This window comes from Neovison vison, chromosome 3 (genome assembly GCF_020171115.1).
Source record: "Neovison vison isolate M4711 chromosome 3, ASM_NN_V1, whole genome shotgun sequence".
In the NCBI taxonomy this organism is placed as follows: Eukaryota; Metazoa; Chordata; class Mammalia; order Carnivora; family Mustelidae; genus Neogale; species Neogale vison.
The window spans coordinates 42,759,549-42,786,275 of NC_058093.1; the positions used below are offsets into that span (position 1 = coordinate 42,759,549).

Below are 26,727 nucleotides of genomic sequence, written 5' to 3' on the forward strand. Positions count from 1 at the left end.
AGGTTCAAATGCAATAGCTACTACCTATGACAGCGCCAAATAGTAAACCACCATGTTACACATTGCATACTGGACTATGGCAGAGTTTATTAACGTGTTATAGGCAGAATAATGAACAACCCCCTTTCCAAAGCTGTCCATATCCTAATGCCCAGACCTTGTGGATATGTTACCTAACACGTCAGTGAGGTATGAAGACTGCAAGGGGAATTGAGGTTACAAATAAGATGACCTTGTAATGGGGAAATTATCCTGGATTATTCAAGTGGGATCAGTAGAATCACATGTGTTCCAAAAACCAAGAGAAAGCAGCAAAAGAGGGGGTCAGGCAATGTGACAAGAGAAAAACTCACCTCCCCGTTGCTGGCTCTGCAGCGGATGCAGAAAGGGGCCACAAGCCCAAGGAGCGTGCAGGCGGCCTGGAGAGGCTGGAAAGGCAAGAAAGGACCCCACACAGATCCTACGGACATGAACGCAGCCACTGACATCTCAGTTTTAGTGTGGTGAGACCCGTGGCGGGCTTTAGACCTGCAGAACTGGAGAGTGGTACATTTGTGTTGTGTAAGCCCCTAAGTTTGTGGTGCAGTAGAAAACTAATAATGTTGCTTCAGAAGAGGGGTCATGGCCATCAGGTAAGAGCTGTGGGGAGTAGATAAGCAGAACCAATGCGGGGACTGGGCTCTCCTTTAAGGGTTGCCTTATTCAGGGCAAAGGCTCAATGAATGATGAACCAAGAAACAAAAATATCTTACACATGTGCTCTCACAGACATGCCACAATTCTCAGGCATTTTCACAGGGTGTAGGGATCGTCTCTCCATCAGTACCTATGACTACAGTACAAATTACTCCAAAATGTAGTTCTCATTCTCCACCTGGCACTGTGGGCTAGATCAGGCATGTACATTTCTTAGTGATTGAGGCTTGAGGAGCAATCATCATTTATTATCTTTCCCAGTTTCTGTGAGTCAGGGATTCAGACAAAGCACAGAGGGGATGGGTTTTCTCACTGAACCGTATCTGGGGCCTCAGCAGGAAGACCTGAAGCTGGGGAGCAGGCATCTTCTGAAGGATCTTTTATTCACATGTGACCTCTCCATGTGGCTTAGGCTTCCTCCCAACATGGTGGCCAAGGACAAGTGGAAGGAGTAGGAAGCAAAAACAAGCAGAAGTGGTCTTGCTTTACATGACTCACCCTCAGACATCCTGTATCACTGCTTTTGCTGTTTGGATGGCTGGGAAGTTGCACGTAGAGAAAACAGGGATGCCGTCCCTCTATGCTTCCTTTAGAGAAGTGAGTAAAACAGATTTGGATTCTATCACTTTTAGTAGTCATATGAACTTGGGAAAGTTGTGTTTTAGGTTATATAACTGATCTTTACAGATAAGAAAACCAAGTCTTAAAGATATCCTTCCTCCATTGACAAAGCATCAGACACACATTTTGTTTGATGTTTATGACCACCTGTGACATGTCACTGCTTTCTTCCTGGAGCCAAAAACTGAACAGCGAACACAAACTCGGGAGATTGGCTTGGTTGCATGGCCAAGGATGGCATCACAGACCAGGGTAGGAACCGACTATGTGCTACCTCCCAGCAGCTGGGTTATTTACCCATACCTGACCAGCAACTTCCCAGGGCCATCCCACTATGAGGAGCAGCTCTTCCTTCCCCTTACTCTCTACTCAGTTTTGTGATTTACTTTGACCACAGGGATGTCTGCAGATGTGGAGTGCAGATGCTTGAAATATACTTGCCCACTGGGGATAGTTCTCATGAACCACTGCCATCACTAAGAAATGTACATGCCTGATCTAGCCCACAGTGCCAGGTGGAGAATGAGAACTACATGGGATAAAGGTCAACGGCCATGGAGAGCCCAGTCAAGTCATTTCCCAGAAGGGAAAGTCCACCCAGGGGCAAATGCAAGATAAGGACATTTAATTTTGGCAACTTTCCAAATTCCCCCTCCTCCTGGTCCCTGCTCTTCTCTCCTACCCCTGTATGACCCTTTCCCACCTCCACCAGGAACCCAAAGTCTTTAGGAGACACTGATTCTCCAAAACTACCTACTGCCTTCTGCAGATGACCCCATGAGATGAACTGACCTCTGTCATATTACCACCCATACACATGTCAAACAAAAATCTCAGAGCTCTTTAAACATGGGTGTAATCTAATGAAATCAATGCAAGCTCAGGCAAATGGATAGAGTACACAAAAAATCCAAAGACACATAATGCTTCATGAATTTTCTTATTTATTTATTTATTTATTTGAGAGAGAGAGAGAGAGCATGTGAACAGGGATAGGGGCAGAGGGAGAGGGAGATTAGCAGACTCACCAATGAGTGGGGAGCCTGACTTGGGGCTCAATCCCAGGACCCTGTGATCATGACCTAAACTGAAACCAAGAGGAGGATGCTTAAACGATGGAGCCACCCAGGCACCCCTGCTTCATGAATTTTCTATGACACTTCTTAGAGATAATTTAGGTGGAATAGCTATGTAGCTATGCATACGGGCAGTTCTGTAGGTTTGGGGGATGGGGAGCATTTTGATGTTTAAGGTTATGGCTGTGAAATTATTCCTACAGACCACATAATTCACACTGCTGTCCCACAGGAGAACATGTCTATCTATGGCTATGCACTAGCAGAACTGCCCTTAATTCACCCTTTTAATTAAACATTATCAGAATTATTCACCCAACTCTAACTCAGCTGCTGAATGTGTTCATGTGGGACCCCTGTGTCCACGTGTGTGTGTCTTCGAGTCTGGCTTCATCTGTAGCGATTCTCACTCTCTGTTCATGATCTCAGACTTGGATTCAGATAGTGAACCCTAAAAGCAGTCCCTCTTCTACAAATAATCCCCTGGAACAAAAGCTCACGAAAAGTAGGTATCATCTTTTTCATCTTTGTGTTCCTAGAATGTAGCACCCTGCCGGGATAGAGTAGATAACCAAAACAAAAATTTGTTGAATGAATAAATGAGAGATTTAATGAATGAACAAATGGGATGACCCTTAGATCTTTCCTTGACTGTTCGGCTCATGGGAGAAACTACTTGGAGGGCCAGCTTGCTCTCAAAGTGAGGTTTTCACTCATACGTTGAAATCCTTAGAAGGACTAGCTGTATCAAAAATGGCCAGAATTCTTGGCTGTATTCACATAAGATGAACCTATAGTAACCTTCTCGGCAGTGCCACAGAGTCTCATGTTGGTAGAAAAACTTTAATTTCAAAGCAGCTAACATTTATTGAATACCTACTACGTGCATGGTGTGGCAAGTGAAAAGTCTTACTATTTGAGAGATGTTTGTTCACTTATTAATTTATTGAATATTTCTTGCCCCTACAATGACCAAGCACTGTGCAGAAGAAAGATGGTCCTGTCACCATGGAAATTACAATTTAATTGAGAAGCCATTCATTACCCAAGCATTGACTGGGTATCTATTATGTCAAGCACTTCTTAAATGAGCTGCAAGTAGAATAGGGAACAAAACAGACAAAAATCCTGGCCTCTGTGGAGCTTATATTCTAGAGGAGGACACAGACTATACATAAGATAAACAAGGAAAGTATGTATTGTCTTAGAAGTGCTAAGAAGAAAACAAAGCAAGTGTGGTTTTTTTTCCTACTGCTGTTAGAACTTAGTGGTATGAACACAAATTTAGGATCTTATAGTTCTGGAGGTTACAAGTCAGAAACAGGTCAATAAGGCTGTGTTCCTTCAAAACATCTAGAAGAAGATCCATTTTCTTGGCCTTTCTAGCTTCTAGAGGCCACCTACATTCCTTGGCTCATAGCCCTTTCCTCCACCTTCAAAGACAGTGATGCATAGGAATTACCAACCTCTCTCTCTCTCTCTCTCTCTCTGTCTGACTCCCACATCTGTCTTCCCATCTCCTTCTCTGACACTGACCTCCTTGCTTCCATCTTATGAGGATGCTTGTGATTACATGGGATGCCCACAGATGGTACAGGGACATTTCCTCCTCTGAGTGTCCTTAAATTGATGACATCTGGAAAGCCCTTTGTCATGTAAGGGAACATATTTACAGATTTTAGGGGTTTGGATGGGGGTACCTTCTTCTTGCCACAGCAAGGAAGTGAAACATGAGGTATTGATGAAGAGGGATGTCATTTTATTTTACTTTTTGGAGAGAGAGAGGGAGAGCACACAAATATATGCACAAGCAGGGGGTGTGGGGGAGGGGGGCAGAGGGAGAGGGAAAGAGTGAGAATCTTAAGCAGACTCCACACCCTGTGCAGAGCCCACCTGGGGCTCGATCTCATGGCCCTGAGATCATGACCTGAGCCAAAATCAAGAGTCGAATGCTTAACCAAATGAGACACCCAGGTGCCCAGGAGGGATGCCATCTTAGGGTGTCCAGGAAGGCCTTCCTGAGAAGATGGATTTGGAATCAATATGTGAAGGAAATGGCAGAATTGGTGGGCACGGTTGCTGGGGAAGCACATTCCTGGCGGAGGAAGCACCAAGTATAACACCAGAGGGGGGCTGTGCCTGGCATGACAGCATGGGAGGCTCCACAGTGTGATTAAAGAGGAGAAATCATCTTTCATGGGTCTCTCATCTCTGAACATCTGTGGGCAGAGACATGGACTGTCTTTGCTCTGAACCATCCTTTTTTTTTTTTTTTAAGATTTATTTATTCATTTTAGAGAGAGAGCAAGATAGTCTATGTGGGCATGTGAATCAGGGGAGGAGCAGAGGGAGAAAGAAGGAAAGAGAGAATCCCAAAGACAGGGCTCACCAAGTGTGGAGCCCAACATGGGACTCAGTCCTGATCCTAGGACCCTTAGAATATAACCTGAGCCAAAATCAAGAGCCAGCTGCCTAACCCACTGAGCCATGCAGGTGCCCTGTTCTGAACCATCTCTTTAAGACCCTTTGTAGGGCAACAGCCTGGGGAGATGGAGATAGTGTTTCCTGTTCACAGTTCAGTGCAAATATGCTTACTGTCCATGATAATTAAGATACGGTTTCCCTCCTGAAAGAACCCTTCCCATATAAAAGGTTGGGGTTCTCTAAGCTCAGGATTCTCCTCTTGTAGGGCAACCCACTATGTCCATGAGGTCTGACCTCATGGTCCTGTGGAAACGGGGGCTCATTGATCTGGTGCATGAAAATGCTGATATTCTACCTACTGCTATTGCTGTCAAGGATAAAGTCCTTTGTTTCTGACCCAGGAGTCTCATGTCTTCTGGCAGCATCTGTGAACTTACAGCAGGCTAACTTGTTAGCTTAGAAGTAGTGGGAATGCTCAGACCCTGAACTGGTGCCTATATGGCTTCAGAGGCCAGAGTAAGCTAGATTTCACTCTGAGTGGGATGGGAGTCACCGGAGGGTTTTGAGCTGAGGTGTCACATGACCTTAGGTTTTATAAAGGTTCACCAAAGCTGCCTTATTGAGAATATGCCGTAAGAAGCAGAAGATCAATGGTCAGGTCAATGACCTACCAATAACCCAGAGGCAAGATGATCAGGGCTCAGTAGTGGTGGTAGAGTGGTGTGAGTAGTGGGATTCTGGATCTGTTGGAGGTGAAGTTGACACTCTTCCGGGTATGAGAGGAGAGGTGTCAAGTTATTAGCTTGAGCAGACAGAAGCCAGAAGTTGCCCAAAACTGGGATGGAGATGATTTCAGGGTGAGCCGGGGGAGGGGATAGCAAGAGTTCAGCTTGAGGATGTTGGATTTAAATTGCCAGGGGGCATCCAACAGATGTTGAGGCATTTGGATATAAATTCATTATTCAGGGGTGAGGTCTGGTCTGGAGAAACAAATTTGAGGTTCATTAACCATATAAGATATTCAAAGCCTAAAGACAGAGATCACTGCATATAGAAAAGAGAAGAGGCCCAAGAATGAACATCCCCCACTCCCACCTTTCATATTTAAGAGGTTAGGGAAGTAAGCAGAAATCACAAAAGGGACTGAGAAGCCAGGAAGATAGTAGGGAAGCATGATGAGCAGGTTATCCCAGCAGCCAGGAGAAGAAGGGGTTTCCAGGAGAGGGAGTGACCAAGGCCTGCTGATAGGTTAAGTAAAATGAGGCCACATGCCGGCATCTCAGTTATTATAGTTACTTACAATAAGTGTAAAGCCAGAGGCATATCACAGATGGAGCAATGAACTCTAAGTGTGTCAAGAACCCTGCTGGGGCTTGGGGATGGGGAGGAGGGCATGAGCAAAGGCTCAGAATGCTGAAGACGGTCGGCACGTTTGTCTGGGGGAATTGTGAGCCCAGGGAGGGTAACGCAGCGAGGCTAGACATCAGGGTACAATACACGGGCTGCAGGTGAACTGGTGAAGGCTCAGCTGGCTTTGCTCAGGCATGCCTAGGCAGCGGATCTCTGTTTCCGAAAGACCCCTCGGAAGTGTGGGGGCAGGGACTCGGCCAACGCATAAACCAGGCCCTTCGGGGCCGCCCATTGGTCCTGGTGTTCCACACATCTGCAACAATCCACTTGCTTAGAACCTGCGGGGAGAGCGGTCTGCGCGCGGAGGCCAATGCTGCAGTGCGGTCCAGCTCCGCGGGGTCCGGAGGCTGAGCTTACGTGGGGCTGGGGGCTGACAGGCAAGGGGCTGCAAGCCCCCTCCGAGCGGGCGGTGTATGAGCTGTCTGATTCACACCTCAACCCTTTGATTTTAAAGGGAAAGGGTACCTAGGAAGTCTCCGTGGTAGTCCAACGCCCCTCGCTTCCCCGTCTAAACTTCATTTCACTCGTGGAGTATGAACTCCACGCCCCCACGGCTAAGGAGGCTTTTCGCCTTCGCGAGGTAATTTCATTTAAGAGGTAGCACTCACGTCACTTTCGGAAGAGGCGAAAAGTTTAAAAATGCGGGTTGGGGGAGGCCGACCAAGTGTGGTCGTGGGACACTGGCGAGTCGCAGAGCCTCCTGCAGTCGGCCCCGGGGAAACAAACAAAAACGCAGGGGTGGGGAGGTCGCTCCCAGCCTCCCGGTCCCGAGGCGCCGGGGCACAGGGGCCGCTCCAGGGCCCACGGGGAAGGCTGCGTGGGATGCGAGATTGTCCCGCGCCCACGGCGCCTTGACCTAGGCCGTGCGCCCCCTCCCCGTGGTCCCGGGCGGGGCGGGCCGCGACGCGGCGCGGACTACAAGTCCCAGGAAGCCCAGAGGCGGGCGCGGGCGGAGCCTGGCGCAATTCCCCGGGATCCGGCGCGCAGGGAAGCGCCGCGGAGGACGCAGCGGCGGCGGCCGGAGGGCGGCGAGCGCGCGGGCGGGCGGGGCGCGGGCGGAGGCGGGGCCGACGTGGGCCGGAGCCCTGCGTGCCGGGGAGGGGGCCGGCCGGGCAGGCGGCGGGCGGCGCTCGGAGCGGGCTCCGCGGCTTGCGCGGCGCCTGCGGCTCGGTCCCGGCTCGGCTGGCGGCGCACGGCAGGCGCGGCTCGGGGGCCCAGGCGCGCCGGGCAGCGCAGCACGCAGAGCGCGGACCCACGCCGCGGCCGGGCGCCCAGAGCGGCGCGGCCACTGCCCGGGGGCCGGCCCTTGGCCCCGGCGCTCGGAGCGCGGCGGCTGCCTGGCTTTAATGGCTGCTCGGCGGGGCAGCGCCTAGGGGTGGAAGGGGCTGAAGCGCAGGAAGGCGCCCGAGCGAGCCTCCTCCGGGGCCGGCCGCGCCTGCCGCGGCGCGCTCCATGGGGGCCCGCTGACCCGGGGCGCCGGGGCCCGCTCGCTCGCCGGCTGCGCGTCCCGGCCATGAACTGAGTCTGCGGGCCGGCCCCGCGCCTGCTCCGCCCGCTCCTTTCTTCTCGCGCCTCCTCCGCCCGCCGCCGGCGGGCCCGGCTCCCCGGGGGCTGCGGCGCCCCGGGCTCGGCGGCCCGCGGGCCCCGGGGCGCGGGGCGGCGGCGGCGGCGGGGGGCGCGCGGCTCCGGGCGCGGCGCCTGCACCATGAACTACCAGCAGCAGCTGGCCAACTCGGCTGCCATCCGGGCCGAGATCCAGCGCTTCGAGTCGGTCCACCCCAACATCTACTCCATCTACGAGCTGCTGGAGCGCGTGGAGGAGCCGGTGCTGCAGAACCAGATCCGGGAGCACGTCATCGCCATCGAAGGTGAGGGCCGGGCGGCCGCGGGGCTTCTGGAAAGCGCGGGGGAGCGGGCGCCCCCGGCGCGGCGGGGTGCGCGCGCGCGCGTGTGTGTGCGTGCGTGTGTACACACGCGCGGGGCCGTGGCACGCGGCTGCCCCGCGGAGGGAGCTTTGCGGTGCTTCATGTCTTGCAAGGCCGGGCGACGGCGGAGGGGGAGGCCGAGGGCGCCGCCAGCTCTCCCGGGGAAGATGGGCGGGCAGCCTTAATTTGATCATGGGCAGTGGAGTCTCTCCTGTGCGAAGGTGGCTCGATGCTGCCGCGTCCCGGGCCGCCCTACTGACCGGACCGAGCCGATCCCCGGGGACTGCTGGCGGGGTTGGTGCCACCGAACCCGTGACAGGTTACCAGGCCAGGGCTGGGCGTCTTGCTAGATGTTGAAGAGGTTTGGGGGAAGTGCAGCTGCTGGGCTGGGGGCCCAGACCAGAGTGCTTAGGCGGGGCAGGGCCGCCCCCTTCTCGTCTTTGCCCAATTCAGGGAGCCCGGTGGAGACAGCTTCATGGAGCCCGTGCAGACAGCCAGCCGGGGCTGCAGGCTGTGTCGTGTCCTCGTGCCTGTCCACCTGCCTCAGTGCAAAGGCTCGTCTCCCTAGAGTGTTTTCTACCAAAAGTCTGGAGCCAGATTAGAAGTAGAGCCTTCCCTACCAGGAGGAGAGGGGGTCCCTCAGCCTCAGGGTCTCTCTTTCACAGGCCAGAGGCCACCCCCTTCCAGCTTGTCCAGCGTGGCTGTGACCCTGCTGGAGAGGTGCTGCAGAGTTCGCCTCTCTTGGGCCTGTATTCTCTTGGGATTATGAGTGGTTCTTACCTCTCTGCTAGTAGGTTTCTGGTTGTCTCCTTGGTCTTTCCAGTTGGCCCCACCGAGATCCGCTGCGGGGACAAGGTGGGATGTCAGTATGGGCTGTGGTGTTCCACCCCAGCCAACACTCAGTCAGCAGTTTTTCCTCTCTGTTGACCAGAGGTGGTACAAGGCCTGTGGGTGGGCCATGCTACGGACTGTCCTAACCAGACACCACTGGGGCCACTGTTGAGGAACATTGAGAATGTTCCAAGGCCTGGCAGGAGTTTGTCCAAAAGCCTGGGTACAGGCAGTCACCCAGCTCCCCTCCATCTGTGACGGCATCGGCCACAGGAAGGCTTTGCTTTGGTATCATGCAGTCCGAACTACTAACCCCAGAGCGTCTTGGTTTGACACTTGGCCAGTTTAGATGGGGAGGGTGGGTGCTGTGGTGCTGATCCTCTTGGCATTTGGCAGCGCCGTGGACTTGAACCACGTCCCGGCCCGGCTGCCTGCCGATTGGCCGACTGCATCCACAGGGGACCTGCTGGTTCCCTGGGAGGATTGGAGCAGTGCTCCAGCCTGTGTGGGACCTGGCTGTCAGAGCACGTGGCCGCCTTGTTGGCAATTTAAGATGCTTCCAGATTCCTTGAGAGCTGGAGAGTCCCCGTATACCTCTGACGAGACCTGTGGGAGGCCGTGGGAGCTGCACGCATCTGCTGATGGCCGCGTGATGTTGTACGAAGGTTCCTCCAGGGCCTGGGCATCGGCTTGGTTGTGGTCAGAGTGAAAGGGACGCTGTGCCTGTTTCCCTTGTCTCTTTGCAGCTCTCTGGCTGTATCCATAGAAGTCTGATGAAACACTTGAAAAGATAGTGGCAAGTGTTGGTTGCCTTGGCTGAGAGCACCTCGTGGCTGTGCAGGGACCTCTCGTTGAGTGTGGTTCCTGACGCCTCGTTCTCTTTTCTCATTCAGGAAGCCCAGCTCTGGGGTCTCCCGCACTTCCAGCAAAGCAGTCTGACTTTCTAGCAAGAGGCTGTGGTTACATTTTTCTTTTCTTTTCTTTCTCTCTTAAAAAAAGATGTTATATGGTTTCTGGGTGAAGGTTTTTGGTAGCTTGATGTCTGCCTTTACCATGTGACAAGTTAAGCCCTTTCTTGGCTGGAATCCTTGTCATTTTTAATAAGACTCAGAATCACTGAATATGAATCCTATTTGGGACTTTGATGCTATTATTTTTCTGTTAGAAAAAGGAATGTCTGTGTTGTGTGTGGCTGTTAATGAAGCTTAAGAACCATTCTCATATGTTTCTGTTCTTTGCTTTACTGTCAGCAGTGATATCTCCTTTCATTTGTATAGAACTTTAGCAGAAATACTCTTGCATTCATCATCTCATTGTGTATCTGTACCAGCCCTGTGAGAATGTGGGCCAGATTCATTATCTTCCTGTCGTGAAGGACGGCGGTTCAGGGAGGGATAATGACCTCCTGAACATTTGACTGAGGTCATTCCAAGTCTGGTCTAAAGCAGAGGGTCATTTGAATAGGGAGTGTAGATCTGTACCTCCCAAAGCACCTTACACTGCCCCTTCCAACGAAAGGTAAGTTCATCCATGATAATGAAATGTCCTCTCCCTCTGTGCGGATTTTAAGATACAGTTGTGATTTATGTCTGTACTGTTGATGTTTTGGAAATTGAGAGGATTGCTCGATTATGGCAGGGGGACATTTTTGCTACGAAAAGAACACTGTGCAGAAGCAATTTTGTGTGATTGTGTAGTGTGTGGGTTATTCACTCATACAGAGCCCAAGAGTGTGGCCGTGGGGCCCGGAAGCTGCAGGCGTCATTCGGAGGAGCCCAGGGCTGGACGTGGGCACGTGCCCAGAGCATTAGCACCTTGCAAGTCAGGATGACACAGCGGCCAAGTAGAAGTCTTTCTGAATTTTAAAACAGAACCATCTGCTATCAGGAAAGCCTGTGCACATCAGGGCAGATTGTTGTTTAAAAATCATTTGTCCCACCAAACAGAAAACAGTCTGCATTTCAGAGGCTACCCAGCTCGTCTTCCCCTGCTTCTGTGAGCACATGTACAAAGTTGGATTCCTATTTACAGAGTTTCTCGGTTAGCATATTGTGAGTGATATAGACAGTTTTGGAGATATCATTTCTTACTTTGGCATAATAATCCGGCATTTGGCTGTGCCATAATTTATTTAAAATTTTTCTATTTTTTGGTGTTTTCAAGAGTTTTTACTGTTGGTGTGAGGAGTGGCCTTGTTTGGCCAACATCTTTTCAAAGCTCATTTCAAAGTGATTGTAAGTGGGTCTGGATTGGAAAATCTCTTGGTGATGGGCTGAATTGTGTCTATCTTATTTGAAAGAGTTCACTGAGAGTCCCAAATAAGAATGGGTCTGTGGACCCTGTTTGCAGGCTGGGAAACATGATTTTGTTTTTGTTTTAAAATAATAACTTGTCAAAAAGTTTTTTTTTTTCAAATTTTTATTTTAGACTTTGAGAGATTCATTTTTTTTCTCCTAAATCTCTGGATTCTAAGGAAGCATTGCCTACTGTTTTCAGATTGTCCTGGTCAGATTTCTGGGGTGTCCCACAGGGGTGTGGCATGCTCTGAAACGTAGCTGGGTGGCACGGATGTTCTCCAGACCCAGACACAAGGGCAGGATCCGCTGCTTCTGGTGTGGAGAGCTTGTCTGGGTTCCCCTGTTTGGTTCTCTTTTAAAAAAAAATCTGTCTGGGGTGGATGGGTCTGAGGTAAACGAAGTCAGCTGCCTTTCTTGTTAAAGAAACTTGCTCTTCTCTTAGGGCTCATGTCTCTGTTGGCGACTGCACCGTGTAATTCAGTTTGCCAGCAGTCGCACTGTGGTGGGAATAGCAGCACAGAGGGCTCACTTGCTGGGGTGGTGGCTGAGCCCCTAACCAGCTTTCAGGCCTCCACACCACCCCCCTTTCCCAGGTGGCCCATCAGGCTCCCTGCCAGCCCCACTGGTGGTTTGTGCAGCTTTCCCTGGAGAGAAAGGCAGGAGAGCGCAGTCGCAGTCCTCAGCCAGAGAGCTCTGCCTGGCGTCTCTGGAAAGGGCACTTCGATGGAGTGGGGAGGAGGGGTGCTTGGGCTGAGCCCCTGCACCAGGGGACCTGGGAAGGTGGGGTAAGGGGCCACTTAATGCCGTGATCCAGCTGCACTGTGGAGCATCTGCGGACAGTGGAGTGCTAAGGGCTTACCCTGCATCGTCTCAGTTCATCCTGTGGTGATCCCAGGATCTTGATGCCACCACTGAGGTCCCGAACATGGAGGAGACTTGTCAGAGCTGGCCGCGGGCTGGACTGACCTGGGTGCTGGCTCCGCAGCTCCCTACGAGCCAGAGCAGAGCTCCTGGTCATTCACAGTCTCTGCAGGCTGGAAGCACCGCGGTCCCCAGCACAGCCTGCCTTTCCTCTGCCAGGAAGGGTCTGACAGTGCTGCTGGTAGCTGTGGGTGTTGTTTTTCTGTAAAGCTGCTCACCGTGGCGAGCTTGTAAGAGCTGGTTTTCATATAGGACATTATTCAATCTGGTTGTTGCCTGTGTGTGTGTCTAGGGAACAAATACTTTCTTCCTGCCATGGATGAGCATGATTTTTCTTTGCCAGTATCGCCTGCATTTGTATATTTCAGGTTTAATCGGAAGATGCAGTTATGGGGCCTTCTAGTTATTGATACAAATGTTGCACTTTCTTCCTTCGAAATAATTCTCAGTTGGCCGTTCCTTGCTTCCAGGTTAAAGTTCATATCTTCCCGGTGTCCATCTCTTTCACAGTCCAGATGTCCCTTCTGGCCTGGCTGATGGCAGCATCTTCCCATACCTCTCCCAGGCATAGTTTCGGCCTGCCTGCTCCGTGTCCTTCGGCTCCTCTCTAGCCCGCAGGACTGGGAGCTTTCTGAGGGCAGAAATAAGGTCCTGTTCATTTTTTTAATGTCCTCAGCGATTCAGTGTGTCATGTCTGGCTCTTGGAGGAGGCCCAGGATTTGTTTGTTGACCGGCTCACTTGCCGGACGGACTAACCTTTTCTCTGGAGTTTGAGTCTCTTTGCTCCTCATTGGTAATATAAATAGCATTTATCCCCTGGCAGAAGTTGAGGGCGTTTTGAAACTTGTCAGGAGGGTACAGATGTTAGGGCTGGGCACCTTTTGGATCTGATGGGTTTCAGCCTGGGTGGAAACTAAACACCATGTGTGTGGGGTGGAAATGAGGCTTCTTTAGCCGGGTGTAGGGGAAGGGAAGGCTCTGCTTGATGAATCTGAGAACCTTTTCCGCCAGGCGCTCTGCACAGCGAGGGTGTTCCTTTGTGTTGGGTGTGAGTGACTTTCCAGCGGAGAAGACTGACGTGATGTATCTTCACTGTAACACTGAGAGCCGTGGTTCCCCAAGTTCAAGTGCAGTTGGATGACATGGAGGGAAGCAGACTGCTGGCCGCCAGCCCCCAAGTTCCTAGCTCTGTAGGTCCGGAGTGGGGCCCAGGAATGTGTTTTTCGAAGGAGTTTCCAGAGGCTGCCAGAGCTGCTGGTCCAGGGACCACTGTGTGAGAAGTGTTGCTGTGGGTGGAGGAGCTCCAGCGGGCAGGACCTCTCTGGGCCCGCTGGTGGGCACGCATGCTTACGTGCAGGTGCAGGTGAGGGTGACAGGTGAGGGCCGGTCGCTGGGGAGTTCGTTAAGGCCACACAACTGAGGCATCATGGAGAAGGGATCGAAATCCAGGTCCGAACGGGTTCATGTCACTGTTCAGGCTACATCCACGATGCTGAGTGCCCGTGAGGGAGGCAGTCACACGGGGGTGGACATGACCGGGGGATCCTGTAGGGAGCTGCTCCCGCTTGAAGGCCCCTCTGCTGTGGCGTTCGCTTTCCTTCCCGTCTTCTGGAGATTTTTGCGGCTTCTTGGAGTCCCCTGTGCATTTAGAAGGGGCTCGTCAAACTTCAGTTGGCTGGGGGATTCGTCAGAGGATAACGTTTTGTTATCGCCGGTGTGGAGCTGGAAGAGCCTTTCAGTGAAGGAGGCGAGCTGCGTGTTACGAGCAGCCTGGGAGGGCTGACCTGACGGGGAGCCTGAAGGACGTGACTCAGAGCCGAGAAGGCACTCGAGCAGCTGCAGGAAACTTCATAACAAATCCTGGGGCCCTGTCACTGCCACCTCTGGTTTTTTTTTTTTTTTTTTTTGTTGTTGTTTTGTTTTGTTTTTCCAAACCAGACTTTTTATTTGGTTAAGACTAAAATCCCTTAATTTGCATCCTTCATCTTCTTCTTTTTTTTTTTTTTCTTTTACCCCCTGTGTACCCTGCAGGTGTTTATAGTTTGTGAGTCTCGCTCCGGCTTGTTTTAACAACTGATTTGGTCTTGTCTCGTGTTTCTCAACATTCAAACAAACCCGTTCCCCCACCTCCCACCCCCCCTTCTCTACGCTGCAGATCCTCTGAGTCCTTTGCTTAAGTGATTGAGTTTGGCAAAGCGGATCAGGCTTAGTTATTTTTAAAATCCAGGGTTCGGAGTTCTGATCTGGTGCTTAGCTGCATAATTCCTTCCCTTTGTTAAGTGCCTCTCTCTAAGGAGGAGGCCCTCTGCAGAAATTAAGCCGCAGTCTCTGCAGCATCTGTTATTTTGGGACTGGGGATGAGGGCAAGGCTTTGTATGTGCCGCCGTGGGCCCCTCTTCCAGGAGCTCTGTGCTTCTGAGGGGCTGAGAGGGATTGTGGGTTCTTGCTTTATGGAGTAGGAAGCCCGTATGCAGGGCTGCGAGTAAAGTGACTTTCCCGAGACGCACTGATAACCCACCCTGGGGCAGGGTTGTTCCGGTCAGGTCCCTCCAGCCTTCCTGGGCCCCTGCTCTCAACTGCCTGAGGCTGGAAAGTGGTGTCTTGGTTGCCTCTGGGGATTGCGAGGGAAAGAGAACAGTGCCACCCCCACAGAAGAGGTTGTTAATGGACCCTTTGAATAACTAGCCAAATAGTTTGTGTGCGAGGTCGGAACATTTTCCATAAAGAGCAGGCTAAATATAGGCTCCAGGGTGGGGACCCGGGCCCAAGAGGGGAGTGTCAGGCCTCAGATATTGTTTCTTCCACTGGTAATCAGAACTTGCCACCAGCCCGGAACAGGTGGCCACCCTGAGCTGTCTGGGAACAGATTGGTGTTTTTGTTTAACCAGGGCCTCATTTGCAAATTTCACACTTCTCCCGCTGTTTGGTGGGGATTGTCTTTTTTTGGGCTGCAGTGTTGGAGTATTTGTACAGTGTTTCTACACAAGCAACTGTCTCATCTTTAAAGCTGCTCATGCCGTCTGCTTGTCATTAGCATCGTGGTTTAGAAGCAGCTTTTTATTTTTCATTTTTTAAGGGTGGGAAACACTTTTCATGATCCTGGGAGAAGAATTCAAATAATTACCGGCCATGTTCACTTTTGATTTATGTTTGGTCTTAGAAATGTCAACATTCAACAGGCTCCTGCAAATAGAACCATGTTGATTTCCAGCTTAGGACACAGCCTCACCGAAGCCACTGTTCCCGTGTTCCCAGATAATAGTCTTCAAGGGAGAAGAGTGTCTTTTGGAAGTCCATTTAATTTGAGTTCAAAGAGTTTTAGTTGACAGGGACATACCAACAATAATGATGAAAGGAAGAAATTAGAAATTTTTTTTTTTTTTTTTTAATCAATGCCTGCGACAAAACAAGACCCACCTTAGGTTCCTGGCAGAGTTTTTACCTCTGAAGTGCAAGACCAGAAGCGTTCCCTCTGCGTGAGGACGGGTGGTGGCCTTCAGCAAAGATTTGGTCTTGCAGGTGAGCTGGTTGCTTCCTGGTTTCTGTAATGAAAACGAAATTGATTTGGAGAGAGCTGATGGCCCTGAGATTCAGCTGTTTGCTTCCAGTTGTCCTTTTCCGTGAGGGGAGAGCAGGCCTATCTTCCAGGGAGGGTGCTTGGCTGAAGCCTGCCAACCCACCCTTCGTGGTGGTTCTTGAGGACCTGGGGTGCCGCAGTCACGTGTGGTTCCCTCTCCCGTTCTGACCCGGCTGCCATTAGTGCAGGCTGGAGAGCCTGATTTCAGACGGACAAGAGCATTGTTTCAGTTGTAGGCTCAACAACCACGTCTGGGTCTCTGCTTGTCCATGTGTTACTATTTTGAGTTTGGGATTGCTGGGACTGGGACCACTTCAAGCTCCTAAATTTTTCTGAGCTCTTTTTTCACCTAGAGCATTATTACAGAAAGATGCCCGAGTCATCAGGGAGGAGGTTTTCACGGACTGAGCACATGTATGTCACCGGCATTCAGATGAACAGACGAGGCATTCGGCACAGCCAGGACCCGTCTGGGCTCTGGGTTGAGTTCAGTTATAGGAGGTTGCCTTGGTTTATTGGTGCGTTCTCCCATTGATGGGCATTTGCATGGTTTCCTGTTTCTGGCTGCTACGAACAGTGCCACTGAGAACATTCTCGTACTGGTCTTTTGGTTCCTATCAGGTACCTAGGAGTGGGGAGCTGTGTGATGTTACCTGTGTGGACACACCAACCATGAAACCAGTCTGTCTGGTCGGTAGGCAGCACAGCACCAGTCTGAAGAGACCTTTCATTGCTGTTCAGTGTTCAGTTCATGGGGCTTAGGGATTGCCTTCTGCCTTTGATTTTAATTCTCTGCCTTGTTTGTTCATAAACAAATATTTAAGTGGCTAATAAATTTCCGGCACTGTCTTAGATTTTAGGATTTTTCTATGAACTGTTAAATCCTTGTTAGATGAATAATTACAGCTCTGTAAAGAAAAGCTGTGTGAGTGAAATCCTTCACCAGGAAGTACTTTCCTTTAAAATGTGGATGGCACAGTTCCCCTGAGGCCGGCATGGGCCCCTTTGGGCTCTCCCTGGCTCTTGGCAAATCAGTAATCAGTTGGGGGTACTCATTCTGGAGGATCCCAGCCCAGTCCAGGATCCATCTCACCACACCCATCCTGGGTGTTAAGTAACCTTTGGATCTGTGTTGGCATTTGAATGGAAACTCATTTTCTACTCTGGGCCTAAGCTGTTCTGTGGTCCTATAGTTACATATTAGCACTCCTCAGTTTCTGTTGTTTGTAGCAATTATGTGCAAGACAGGAAAGGAAAAAAGCTAAGTGTTGCCAACTCTGTTACTCTCAAGGGGTTATTTTCTTTGTTCCTTCTGTGGTGATCTGGAGCTGCCCATCCTCTCGACAAAGGCCACACTGACCGGGGCCAAACCTGGGAGCTCATGAGGGTGGGAGGGTGTGTGCGTGCGGGAGAGCTTCTCCAGTGGCTTCACACAAAAAATGTTTATTTTGAGGGATGGGGGTGGGAGGGCTGTGTTTATTGTCCCAGCTTAGCATGGAAGTAGCTAGTGTGAGAATCAATAGGCAAGGTTTTATGAAGCACCTACAGTGGGGTAAAGGGCAGTTTTTAAAATCTGGGGTGGGGGAGGGCAAGCAGATGTACGGGACCTGAGGCCTTCTGCCAGCACACCTTAGATCTAGCTCACGAGGCCACGGGAATACAAACTGAGATAAGGGGCCACAGTAGTTCCAGGCTACGTGAGAAAGCCAGGGCTGCCTTGCAGGGAATGGGATTAACCCAGTTTGGAGGGTGGGTGGGATTCAGGCAGTGGAGGGTTTTCCGGCTAGTGGGTAACAGGATGGGTCCTCAGCATACAGAGACTCAAGGAGTCCTGGGTGATGGAGAAGAGCCTCTGCTCTCCCAGAGAGCAGGTCAGGAGCATTTTTATTGGGGAGCAGGAAACTATTGATTATGGATTTCCATTCGGGGAGGGGAGCACTGTGATGCTCAGCTGTGGCCCTGCAGGCTAGAGGGGGTGTTGGTGGCTGCAGTCGTGGGGGCTGGTGGGGAGGGCTCAAAACCGGGACCATCATCCAGGCTGTTAAATGGGGCAAGGTGGGAGCACAGACAGGCCCCAGGAGATGGTCAGGGAGGTGCAGGCCACCATTGTGGCCTGTGAGCCTCAGGTTGGAGTGGGGGAGATGAGAGACTGAGGTTTGATCCTTGAGGTTTGATGAAGGGATTCCAACTATGGATGCCCTGGGGTTTGGGAAGGGGGTGTACGGGGCCATGTGCAACAGTTACCTGGGATTTGTGGAAGAGGGCCCTGTCCTTGTGGGGCTGATTTGCATATGTAGATCAGGGAATCACCCTGTCTCTGGAGCAGGACAAGAGACAGGCATTGTGGCCTCTTCCTACCCTGCAGACTTTAAATGGGTGTCCGAGGTGTGTGGATGAGAGTCGCTCCGGAGTCTGGCTGGTGTGTATCTGTCCAGGGGCTGAATCTGCCCCAGGTGGGGGCTTACATGATTGAGTTGTTGCTCATAGCCCTTGGACTGTGGTGGCCCCTGAAGTCTAGCTTGTCCAACCAGAGTCTCTTGGCCAGCTGTTCCTTTTTCAGAGCAGTGCCGAGGGCGTACCCCGGGATGCTTGACTGATGTATCGGTCTGGAGCTAAACCTGAACTTACATCTTTACGTCGGGCTCTCTACCCAAGTCTGTGGCTGTTCCTGTCTATTAGGTGTATGTAGTTTCCACTTAATGGCTTGAATCCATAGACTTGTAGAGCCAGGTGCTGGGAGTACAGAGGTGAATGGGCCATTTGCCAGGTGTGAACAGGACAGGTTTGTGCTTTGGGCCAGGTGTGTAGTGAGCTGGGGGGTATCGAGGGTGCCGTGAAGAGGCCCGGGGGCTCCTGGAAGATGCCTTGTTTGAGCCTCAAAAGGCAGAAAGCTAATGTCGTGGGGGGTTTTTGACAGGGGACCCTGTCATCTATCAGGAGGCCTTGGAAAACTCATCTTTGCCCAAAGAGGTCTCACTGTGTTCACGCAGAAAAGCCAGTTTCCATTTTTTCACTTAGAAAATTTCAGTTTTACTGGAGTTTCTCAGTCTGTGTTTGCCTTTCTGGTCATCTCATTCTGGGGAATAAAAGAGTTACTTGTCTCTTTTCGTTCACAGTCTGAATCTACAGGTTTTTTCTTTTCCTTTCTCCCCCCCTCTTCCCCCTGCTTTAGACTCCCCAAATCCTACACTCTTTCCCTAAGTTCCCAGCTGGCCAGGAGACATCACCAGAGTGGTGCTAAAATCATGTGCAGTGGCATGTGGTTTGTTGCCTCGCCACCACCCCCCGCCCTGCCCCCATGCCAAGTGAGGCCTGGAGGTGCTGGGAGGGCAACTTGTCCTGAAAGTGCTTCAGAATTCCAAAGTTCCAATTAAGAGTCTGTGTTCTTCTAGAATTCCACCTTCTCCTTCTGATGGGACGCAGGTTGCTGTGCACTGGGAGTTTTGCAGATTGCCTGCTTAGAGATAAAAGACATAGAGTGGTACAGCTGTACTCTCGTCTGGAGAGATCGGCACCCCTCCACTTGCTGGCATTGATGCTGGGGTGTGTTGTGTTGAGCAGAGTGTGGTAAGAGGCAATTGCGCATCCGGGTGGACGGAGCCCTCACCCACCTGTGCGGTCTCAGGCACCTCCTTCTAGGTCTGCTTAGGGAGGGAGCAGTGTACTATTCTAGGGCCTGGGAATCATACGAACAAGGCGTTTTGTGACTAAGAGACAAAATTTGCAGATTAACTACAGCTTGAGCTTGAGGAGGCTTTCTTTTCCTCAGCGTTTTGTGATGAAAATTGTCGAACACACAGAACTGAAAGAATGTTTAGAGGAACTCTTCTGTTCCCTTTGCCTTGCTTCTCTCCTCGTCAGTGCGGCGTGTCTCCCCATCCAGCCAGAGGATTGTTATCTAGCGTTTTCTCTACATTTCAGAGTTTTCCAAGGCTCATCCGATTTTGGCTTGGAATCCAAAGGATTGCTGGAAATGGTGCTAGGCAGGGTGTTAGGGCATCTGGTTCGAGGTGCAGTGCTGGCAGAGAGGGGCAACACACGGGCTGAGTGTGGGTCGCTTGTGAGGGGGTCTCATTCTGCAGGGAGTTGGTTTAATTTGGGGTCTGGAAGGACAGCATTTTGTTGTGTTACTGTTGATTTAGTTCAGATGTGAACCTAGAAGGAAACTTGGAGTGAATTCTGACTTAAATTCCCCATTTCAGGGTGTGTATTTGGGAGGGCAGCCCCTCTTGGGTCCTTGGTAGTTTTGGGGATGGGATGGCACAGAGGATTTTGGTTTTAGGAGTAGCCCATGTGTTGATATGGAAGACAGGCATTTTCTTATTTAATAAGTTACATTGTGATCGCTTCCTGGAAGGGGGATGATGTCGTGGAGGCTGACAGCCATGGTGACTCTGTGTGGCCTATAGCAGACAGATACCTCTTGCTTGGGGATCCGAGACAGGCTCCTGCCTCGTGACTTGCCATGGAATTCTTGGGACACACATGTCCCTTTGGTCCTTCAATTTAGAAGGGGTTGAACTTTGATCTCAGGGTTCCCCCTGTCTCTGAAGTGACCACCACAACTGCCCCTTTCATTGCTCCTCATTCTCCAAAATGACCAAGTCTGGCAGAGGTGGGGATGGGTGGGGGGAGGAGGAGATGGTCAGATTAGGTCAGATTGCCCTAGGGCCTTGTGTTGAATTGTTTCTATCCATAATTCTCCTCCCCCAACAAAGTCACAGAGTGAAATCTCACTCCGTAAAGCAGTGTCCAGTCAAGGGGAGGAAACATATTGCGTGTGTGTGTGTGTGTAACCCATGTAGTCCATGGAAAACTAGCACCGACATGGGTGCATCTCTTGAAGGCTTCCTTCTGACACCTGAGCGTGGGCAGGCATGTGCTGAAGAACCTCGTGGATGATAATCTCCAGCACTCTGTAGTACTCTGGTCCCCCAGACTTAGAGACGGTAAACAGCAGGTGTGCAGCTGTCTAACCTGGTGATGGTGTGTCATTGTCGTCGTAATGGGCATGTGTTGAAAGCAGCCGGTGTGATGAACACGTCTGTTATGTGTATGACTTATATGGCAGGTTTTAAGGCAGATCCTAGAAGTCTAATTAAGCTCTCAGTCACCTCGCTGGTTCACGAGTTTGAGGGAGCAGCCTCCAGAATGGCAGTCATCGTGGCCCTGAATGGGGAGCTGAATTACAGTGTGATTCTTGTCTCTGCAGTGTTAATCACAGTGTTAATTATAGAACCTGATTAGCCCCAAATTCCTGTTCTCCAGACTGGGCCCAAAAGGGGCATGTCTTCCGGGTTGTCCTTGCGCCAGCAGTGACTTCACAGTGGGCTGGTAGAGTCCCCAGCCTCCTCCTCATCTGCCCCCTGCAGTGCTCTCCGCATCCTGCCCAGAGCTGGCTGGACCGGAAGGCCTGGGTGGTGGTGGGGGGGTTACTGAGTCAGCAGATTCCTTCCCGGATCCTCTCTCAGGTCTTCTACACACAAGAGTCCTCTCCGGGTGGGCCCCGATTCTGCTGGCCGGTCGGACTCTCCTCTCCCCTTCCCAGGACTTCCAGCATTTTTGCTCAGGGACCTACCTTTGTTTCTTTGCCAGATTTCAGTTTGAATGGGTCTGTGTGTACAAAATCTCTAGCAGAGCTCGGGCTTTAATTTCCATTTGGTCGCAGTCCTGTCTTCACGGCAAGCAGGCTTTGAGCTAAGGGGAATTTATGGCACAATGTGTCTCGGTTGTCACCTCTTTGTCACTCAGCGAGGGGGTTGAGTTTCTGAAGAAAAGGTTGGTGGCTCCAGTGCCCCTCCCTCTCTCCCCACTCCTTCCTTTCTCACAATGTGGGAAAGCTACTCCCCCCCCCCCCCGCCCCAAGTGGGAAAGCTTAGCTTTTGAACGTGTCCTCTGTGGTGGGACACGATGCTTTGGCCCTTCCAGCAGTTTATGAAAGTGCGATCCAGCCTCGTTCGTGAGTTATTGTGGAGGAGGGTGTTCCCCAGAGACTGGCCTGTACAGTTCATCTGGTCATTTCCGTAACAGGCAACCCAAACTCTCCTTATAGCTTGGCGCCCCCTGAGTACTGAAAGGCCTCTTGTTTCTGAGGCCTTATCGTAAATGCTGCTTCCCGGGGATCCAGGGCCGTCTGCCGCCCAGCCATCCTTCTCCCTTCTCTTTCTGTCTCTGGTGTGTGTGTTTGTGGACACGTGGGGATGTCTTTCCCCCGTTTTATCCCAAAAGCAGCCTGGCAGCCTTGGCCGTGATTTGTTCTCAGGAGGGTGGGCAGTGGAGACATGCGTGGACCATCTGCATGGCCGGGGGCGGGGGGCGTCTGCACCTTCTCACGCCAGAGAACAATAGTTCCTCACCCTGCTGCACCCACCTGTGGCTTCTGAAAACAGTCCCTGCCTAAGAATTCTGTAGGAAGATACCGTGTAAGAGCTAATTGCAGTGAACTTTTCCAGAAACATGTGTTTGGAAGATCCATGTTCCATGGTTACTGTTACCTTGGCTCTTGTTACATAATTCCTGTTAGATACGGGGGTTTTGGGATCTTGGGTTCCAATATTTGAAAAACATGACTTGAACTACAGTTAATATGGTATTGCCTTTTTGGGGCTTTCTGGACATAAACACAGGAATTGTAATCAGAAACCTGAGTTTATTTGACCAAGAGTTTCTTTTTTGGTTTGAAAATATGCTGCTGGGACCACTCCTGACGAGGGGCTGTCAGAGGCTGTGTCCCCAGGAGAAGGGCCACTGAGCCTCTAGGCCACTACTGTTGGCCTCACGCTTAGGCTTGTTTTCCCTGACCCACGTCCGTGCTGCGTTCCTCCCTCCACACTCTGCAGAGATGGGGAGGCAGGGGCTGGTGGGCAAGGGGCTGAAGGGACAGCCTGTTAGACCGAGACCCTAGCCGTCTGCTTATGGAGTTGACTAGAGTATGTCTTCTGATGGTTTTTCTATGAGCACTGTGATCTCAGGCTAGCTTCTGACCTTTTCCCTGAGCCTGAGGGAAGCTGGAGCTGGAACAGCCCCTTGCTGATTCTTTCTCTCTAAAGCCCCAGGCAGCCAGGTCCTACTTGGGCTGGGCTGACTCTCTTTCGTTGGGGAATTTGTTGGTGATCAGTCGTGACCTTTTCCATGCTGAGCTTCTGTACCTGGAAAGCCCCAGAGGGAGCAGCTGCTGGGAGTCTGTGGGGCGGGTTTGGAGTGCTCCCATGTTCCAGGCCCAGCGCTGCAGCCAACTGGCCCAGGGGCCTCCACGTTCTCCTCCCAGGTTGTTCCATCCCAGACCTTAGCTACGAGTTCATTTTGAGGAAGAGAAGACAGAAACCGCTCCCTGAGATTGCCCTGTGCCGTGCAGACCTCCAGGGAGAGGCTGGTGCAGGGATGTCCCTCTTGGGCCTGGGGTTACAGTTCTGCTCCCGCAGCCAGGCAGGCAGCCTTGTAAATGACACCGTTTGTTGCCTGGAGGCGTCTCTGACAGCTGCTCCTGCTCTGGATTCCAGAAATTTCTACGAAACATTTCAGGAACACCCTCCCTCCCTCCCAGTTTCTTCCCTTTCTTCACTTGGTACAACCCATAACCGCTCCAGCTGTTTCCTGAGTGTGTGCTGTGCATGAGACCCCGTGGTGAGGGCTTAAACATGCTTTCTGTCCTTTTATCCAGGTTTCCCCAGGATAGATGTGGTAGGACCCTCATTTGACAGGTCTGGAGCCTGAGAGCCAGGGTTTGAACCCTTGCCTGAATCCACCCACACCTTGGAGCTGGCAAATTTAGGGTTTAGACTCAGGAGTTACAGTCATGATGTTTTAGTGAAACACAGAGGAAGCCTCTCTTATCAGACCAAGGCCTGCAGGTTCTAGTTGGTGATTGGAAGCTCATACCCACCCCCAGTGTTTTACCTATTGCTGAAGTTTTAAAGAAAAGAAAAGCTGCAGATCATGTTGACTGCGTCGCTGAGGTTTGGTGATGCTGGGATGCCGAGTGCTGGTTTTGGTGGCACAAGGAGGAGACACGGTGGCAGGCTGGCTGCTTGCAGCGGCAGGTCTGGGACAGGGACAACTTCCAGATGGTGTGCCATTGAAAAGACGCCCAAGTCCAGAAAGTCTGCAGCACCTTTAATCTGGGCTGGTTGGAAGTACTGCTCTTAAACCGAAGCCACACGAATTATGTGACATTTTAATAATGGAGATGCTAGCAAGCAGTTAATTTTTAACACATATAAATAGAAGTTACTTTTCCTCTGGGCTATAATTAGCATAATAGGGAGAAATTGATACCCTGGGAATCAAGGGATTTGCCTGAGGTCACGCAAAGTGAGGCGCTGAGCCGGGAGGTCGAATCGAGGTGCTCTCCTGGTGCTGCGTTCATGGGGGAGCGGAGCCAGTTTCCCAATTGGGAAGCTTGGCACAGGGTTTACTTTTCACCACAGGAGTGGGCTGGCTGGGTCCTGGGCACAGCCCCACTTTCCCACCGGGGCCTGGGCTGGAGGGCCGGCGTAGACTCTCTCGGGTTGTGCAGTGGGTGGCTTTCTGGAATGGGGTTCTCTGATGCCCGTCTGGGGCTCTGGCCACAGCATTCCTACCGTCAGCCTTTGGTGATGGTCTGGATTCTTAACCATGTTCTGGTCCTGACCCCGTCCTGTGCAGGGAGCTGGCCGCGGGGAGCTGACCACAGTGCCCTGCCTGGGGTTGCAGCCTCAGGGCCCCCCTTTCCTTGCTGGCATTGTCATGGTTTGCAGGCGTGCGGCGCTGCTAACTGGGAGTAGCCATCTGCACCGTCCGCGACGTCTGCGCCGTCCGCACGGCCCGTGCCCTCGTGTGAGGGGATGCTGTGGGCAGTTCCTGTTAAAGTTAAAGCTGGTGGGCACCTGGGTGGCTCAGTTTGGGTAAGTGTTCCACCCTCGGCTTTGGCTCAGGTCAGGATCTCGGGGCGGTGAGATTGAGCCCCAAGCAGGCTCCCATGCTCAGCAGGGCATCTGCTTGTGCTTCTGTCGCCCTCTGCCCTTGCACATGCGCTCTTGCTCTCTCTCCAGCCCTCCTGCTGCCCCCCATCTGCTTGCACTGATGTGCTTTCTGTCACCGTGAGTTAGTTCTTGTTTTCTGGAATTTAATAGAAATGAAATAGTGCAGCAAAGCCCCCTTCTTTTCTAGCTTCATTCACTCCCTGTGGTGATTGTGAGGCTCATTCCGCTTGCTGGGTGTATTGGCAGTGAGTTCTTTTTCACTGCTGACTAGTGTTCTCTTGTGTGGCTCTACCATGGTTAATCCTGTCGATGGACACTGATTGCCATGTTCATGGGTTTGGTTTGTGCCGATAAAGTGCTGTGAGCATGTGGTTCTTCATGCGGCCACATGCTCCCTTGGTAAATACCTAGGAGTGAGGTGCCCGGGACATTGGGTGGGTGTGTATCTGACTTTTAGAGAACTGCCCAACTTTTCCAAGTCAGCTGTTGGGTTTTTCGCTCTTGCCAGCAGTGTGAGAGTCTCCACTTGGGGCTGAGGCTCTGCAGGCTCCTGGCGGGGATGGCTTCGGGGTGACACCCGTCCTGCAGAAGGAGGAGGGCTCCTGGGGGGCTCATTCGGTGAAGCGTCTGCCTTTGGCTCAGATCATGATACGGTCCTGGGATCAAGTCGCGCATTGGGCTCCGGATCAAGTCGCGCATTGGGCTCCGGGCTCAGCAGCGAGCCTGCTTCTCTGCCTGCTGCTCCCTCCTCTTATGCTCTCTCTCTCTAATAAATAAATGAAGTCTTCTAAAAAGAGCATGTGCCATCTGTGTGTGATGGGCTGTGAGCTGTCTTGTACCAACAGGGAGTGTGGGGGTGAGGCCGAGGTGGGGGAGAGGTGAAGTGGGAACTGGGTGAAGAGGCCCAAGGGAGAGAGGCTGTGGTCACACGCGGTTGTGTGTGTAAAAACCAGACCCATTTGGGTGCTTCTGGGTAATGTCTGGTTACGTATTGGGTGCTTCTGGGACCGTCTGGGTAACATGAAGAGCTGCCTTTCAGGTCCTCCGCAGCGGGCGCGAGGCGCAGGCACTGAGATGAGGTGGGCAGGAGGTGGTAGGCAGACATCGGTAGTCAGGCCTCCATCCTCTGCATTGCTTTGTGACCCCTGGCCTCAGTTTCCCTGCCTGTAATCCCAAGTGTTTGGCCAAGATCGGTGGTTTTTAATGGGGGGATGGGGCAGTTTTGCAGTGTTCGGGGAAATTTTTAATTGTCACGACTTTGGCATCTGGTGGCTGTCCCGCAGCCTGGTCTGCTACCCCTCTGTGGTTCCCTCCAGCTTCTGCTCTGTGTGCAGGGCCCAGTGCTGACTAAGCCTTACCTGGCACATGTCTTTCTCGGGGGACAGCCGCAGGTGTGTGTACCTGTGTGCTCACCGGGATCTCACCGGGATCAAGGACTTCTCAATGAGAAGGGCTGACAGGGGAATGGGAAGTAAATGGGAGCCTCTGTTGGCTCCTTCTCCCCAGAGTTTTCTAGGAAACCGACTCCTTGTGGGGATGTCTCTCTCCCATCCCGCCTCCAGTGCTGGAGTAGGCAAATTCCACCCTGCTCTTTATGACTAAGTGTCTGGCAGCCTGAGCCCAGGATAGTCTTTTTTTTTTTTTTTTTAAATTTATTTATTTGACAGACAAGAGATCACAAGTAGGCAGAGAGGCAGGCAGAGAGAGAGGGGGAAGCAGGTTCCCTGCCCAGCAGAGAGCCCGATGCGGGGCTCGATCCCAGGACCCTGGGATCATGACCCGAGCCAAAAGCAGAAGCTCAACCCACTGAACCACCCAGGCGCCCCCCAGGACAGTCTTAATGAACCTCTCTGATTATTAACCTTTGCCTGGCTCAGGGAAATCGCTCACTTGTTCTCTGGCCAAGAGTAGACCTGGAAACCTTTATTTGGAAGTCTTTGACAACTCCACCTTCTGGAGAGCTTAGTTCCTTTATTTACGGGGTGGGGA

At 51.8% G+C, this 26,727-nt stretch overlaps 1 protein-coding gene across 3 annotated transcripts in view; it reads left to right on the forward strand.

Moving 5' to 3' along the window:
• Positions 1-7,932: 7,932 nt before the first annotated feature.
• AGAP1 (ArfGAP with GTPase domain, ankyrin repeat and PH domain 1) overlaps positions 7,933-26,727 on the forward strand; it is a 515,463-nt gene continuing 496,668 nt past the window's right edge. For all 3 annotated transcript variants that reach the window (XM_044241902.1, XM_044241903.1, XM_044241904.1), the window contains exon 1: positions 7,933-8,095. In XM_044241902.1, the coding sequence (XP_044097837.1) occupies positions 7,933-8,095 (163 nt within the window). The remainder of the gene's footprint in view (positions 8,096-26,727) is intronic.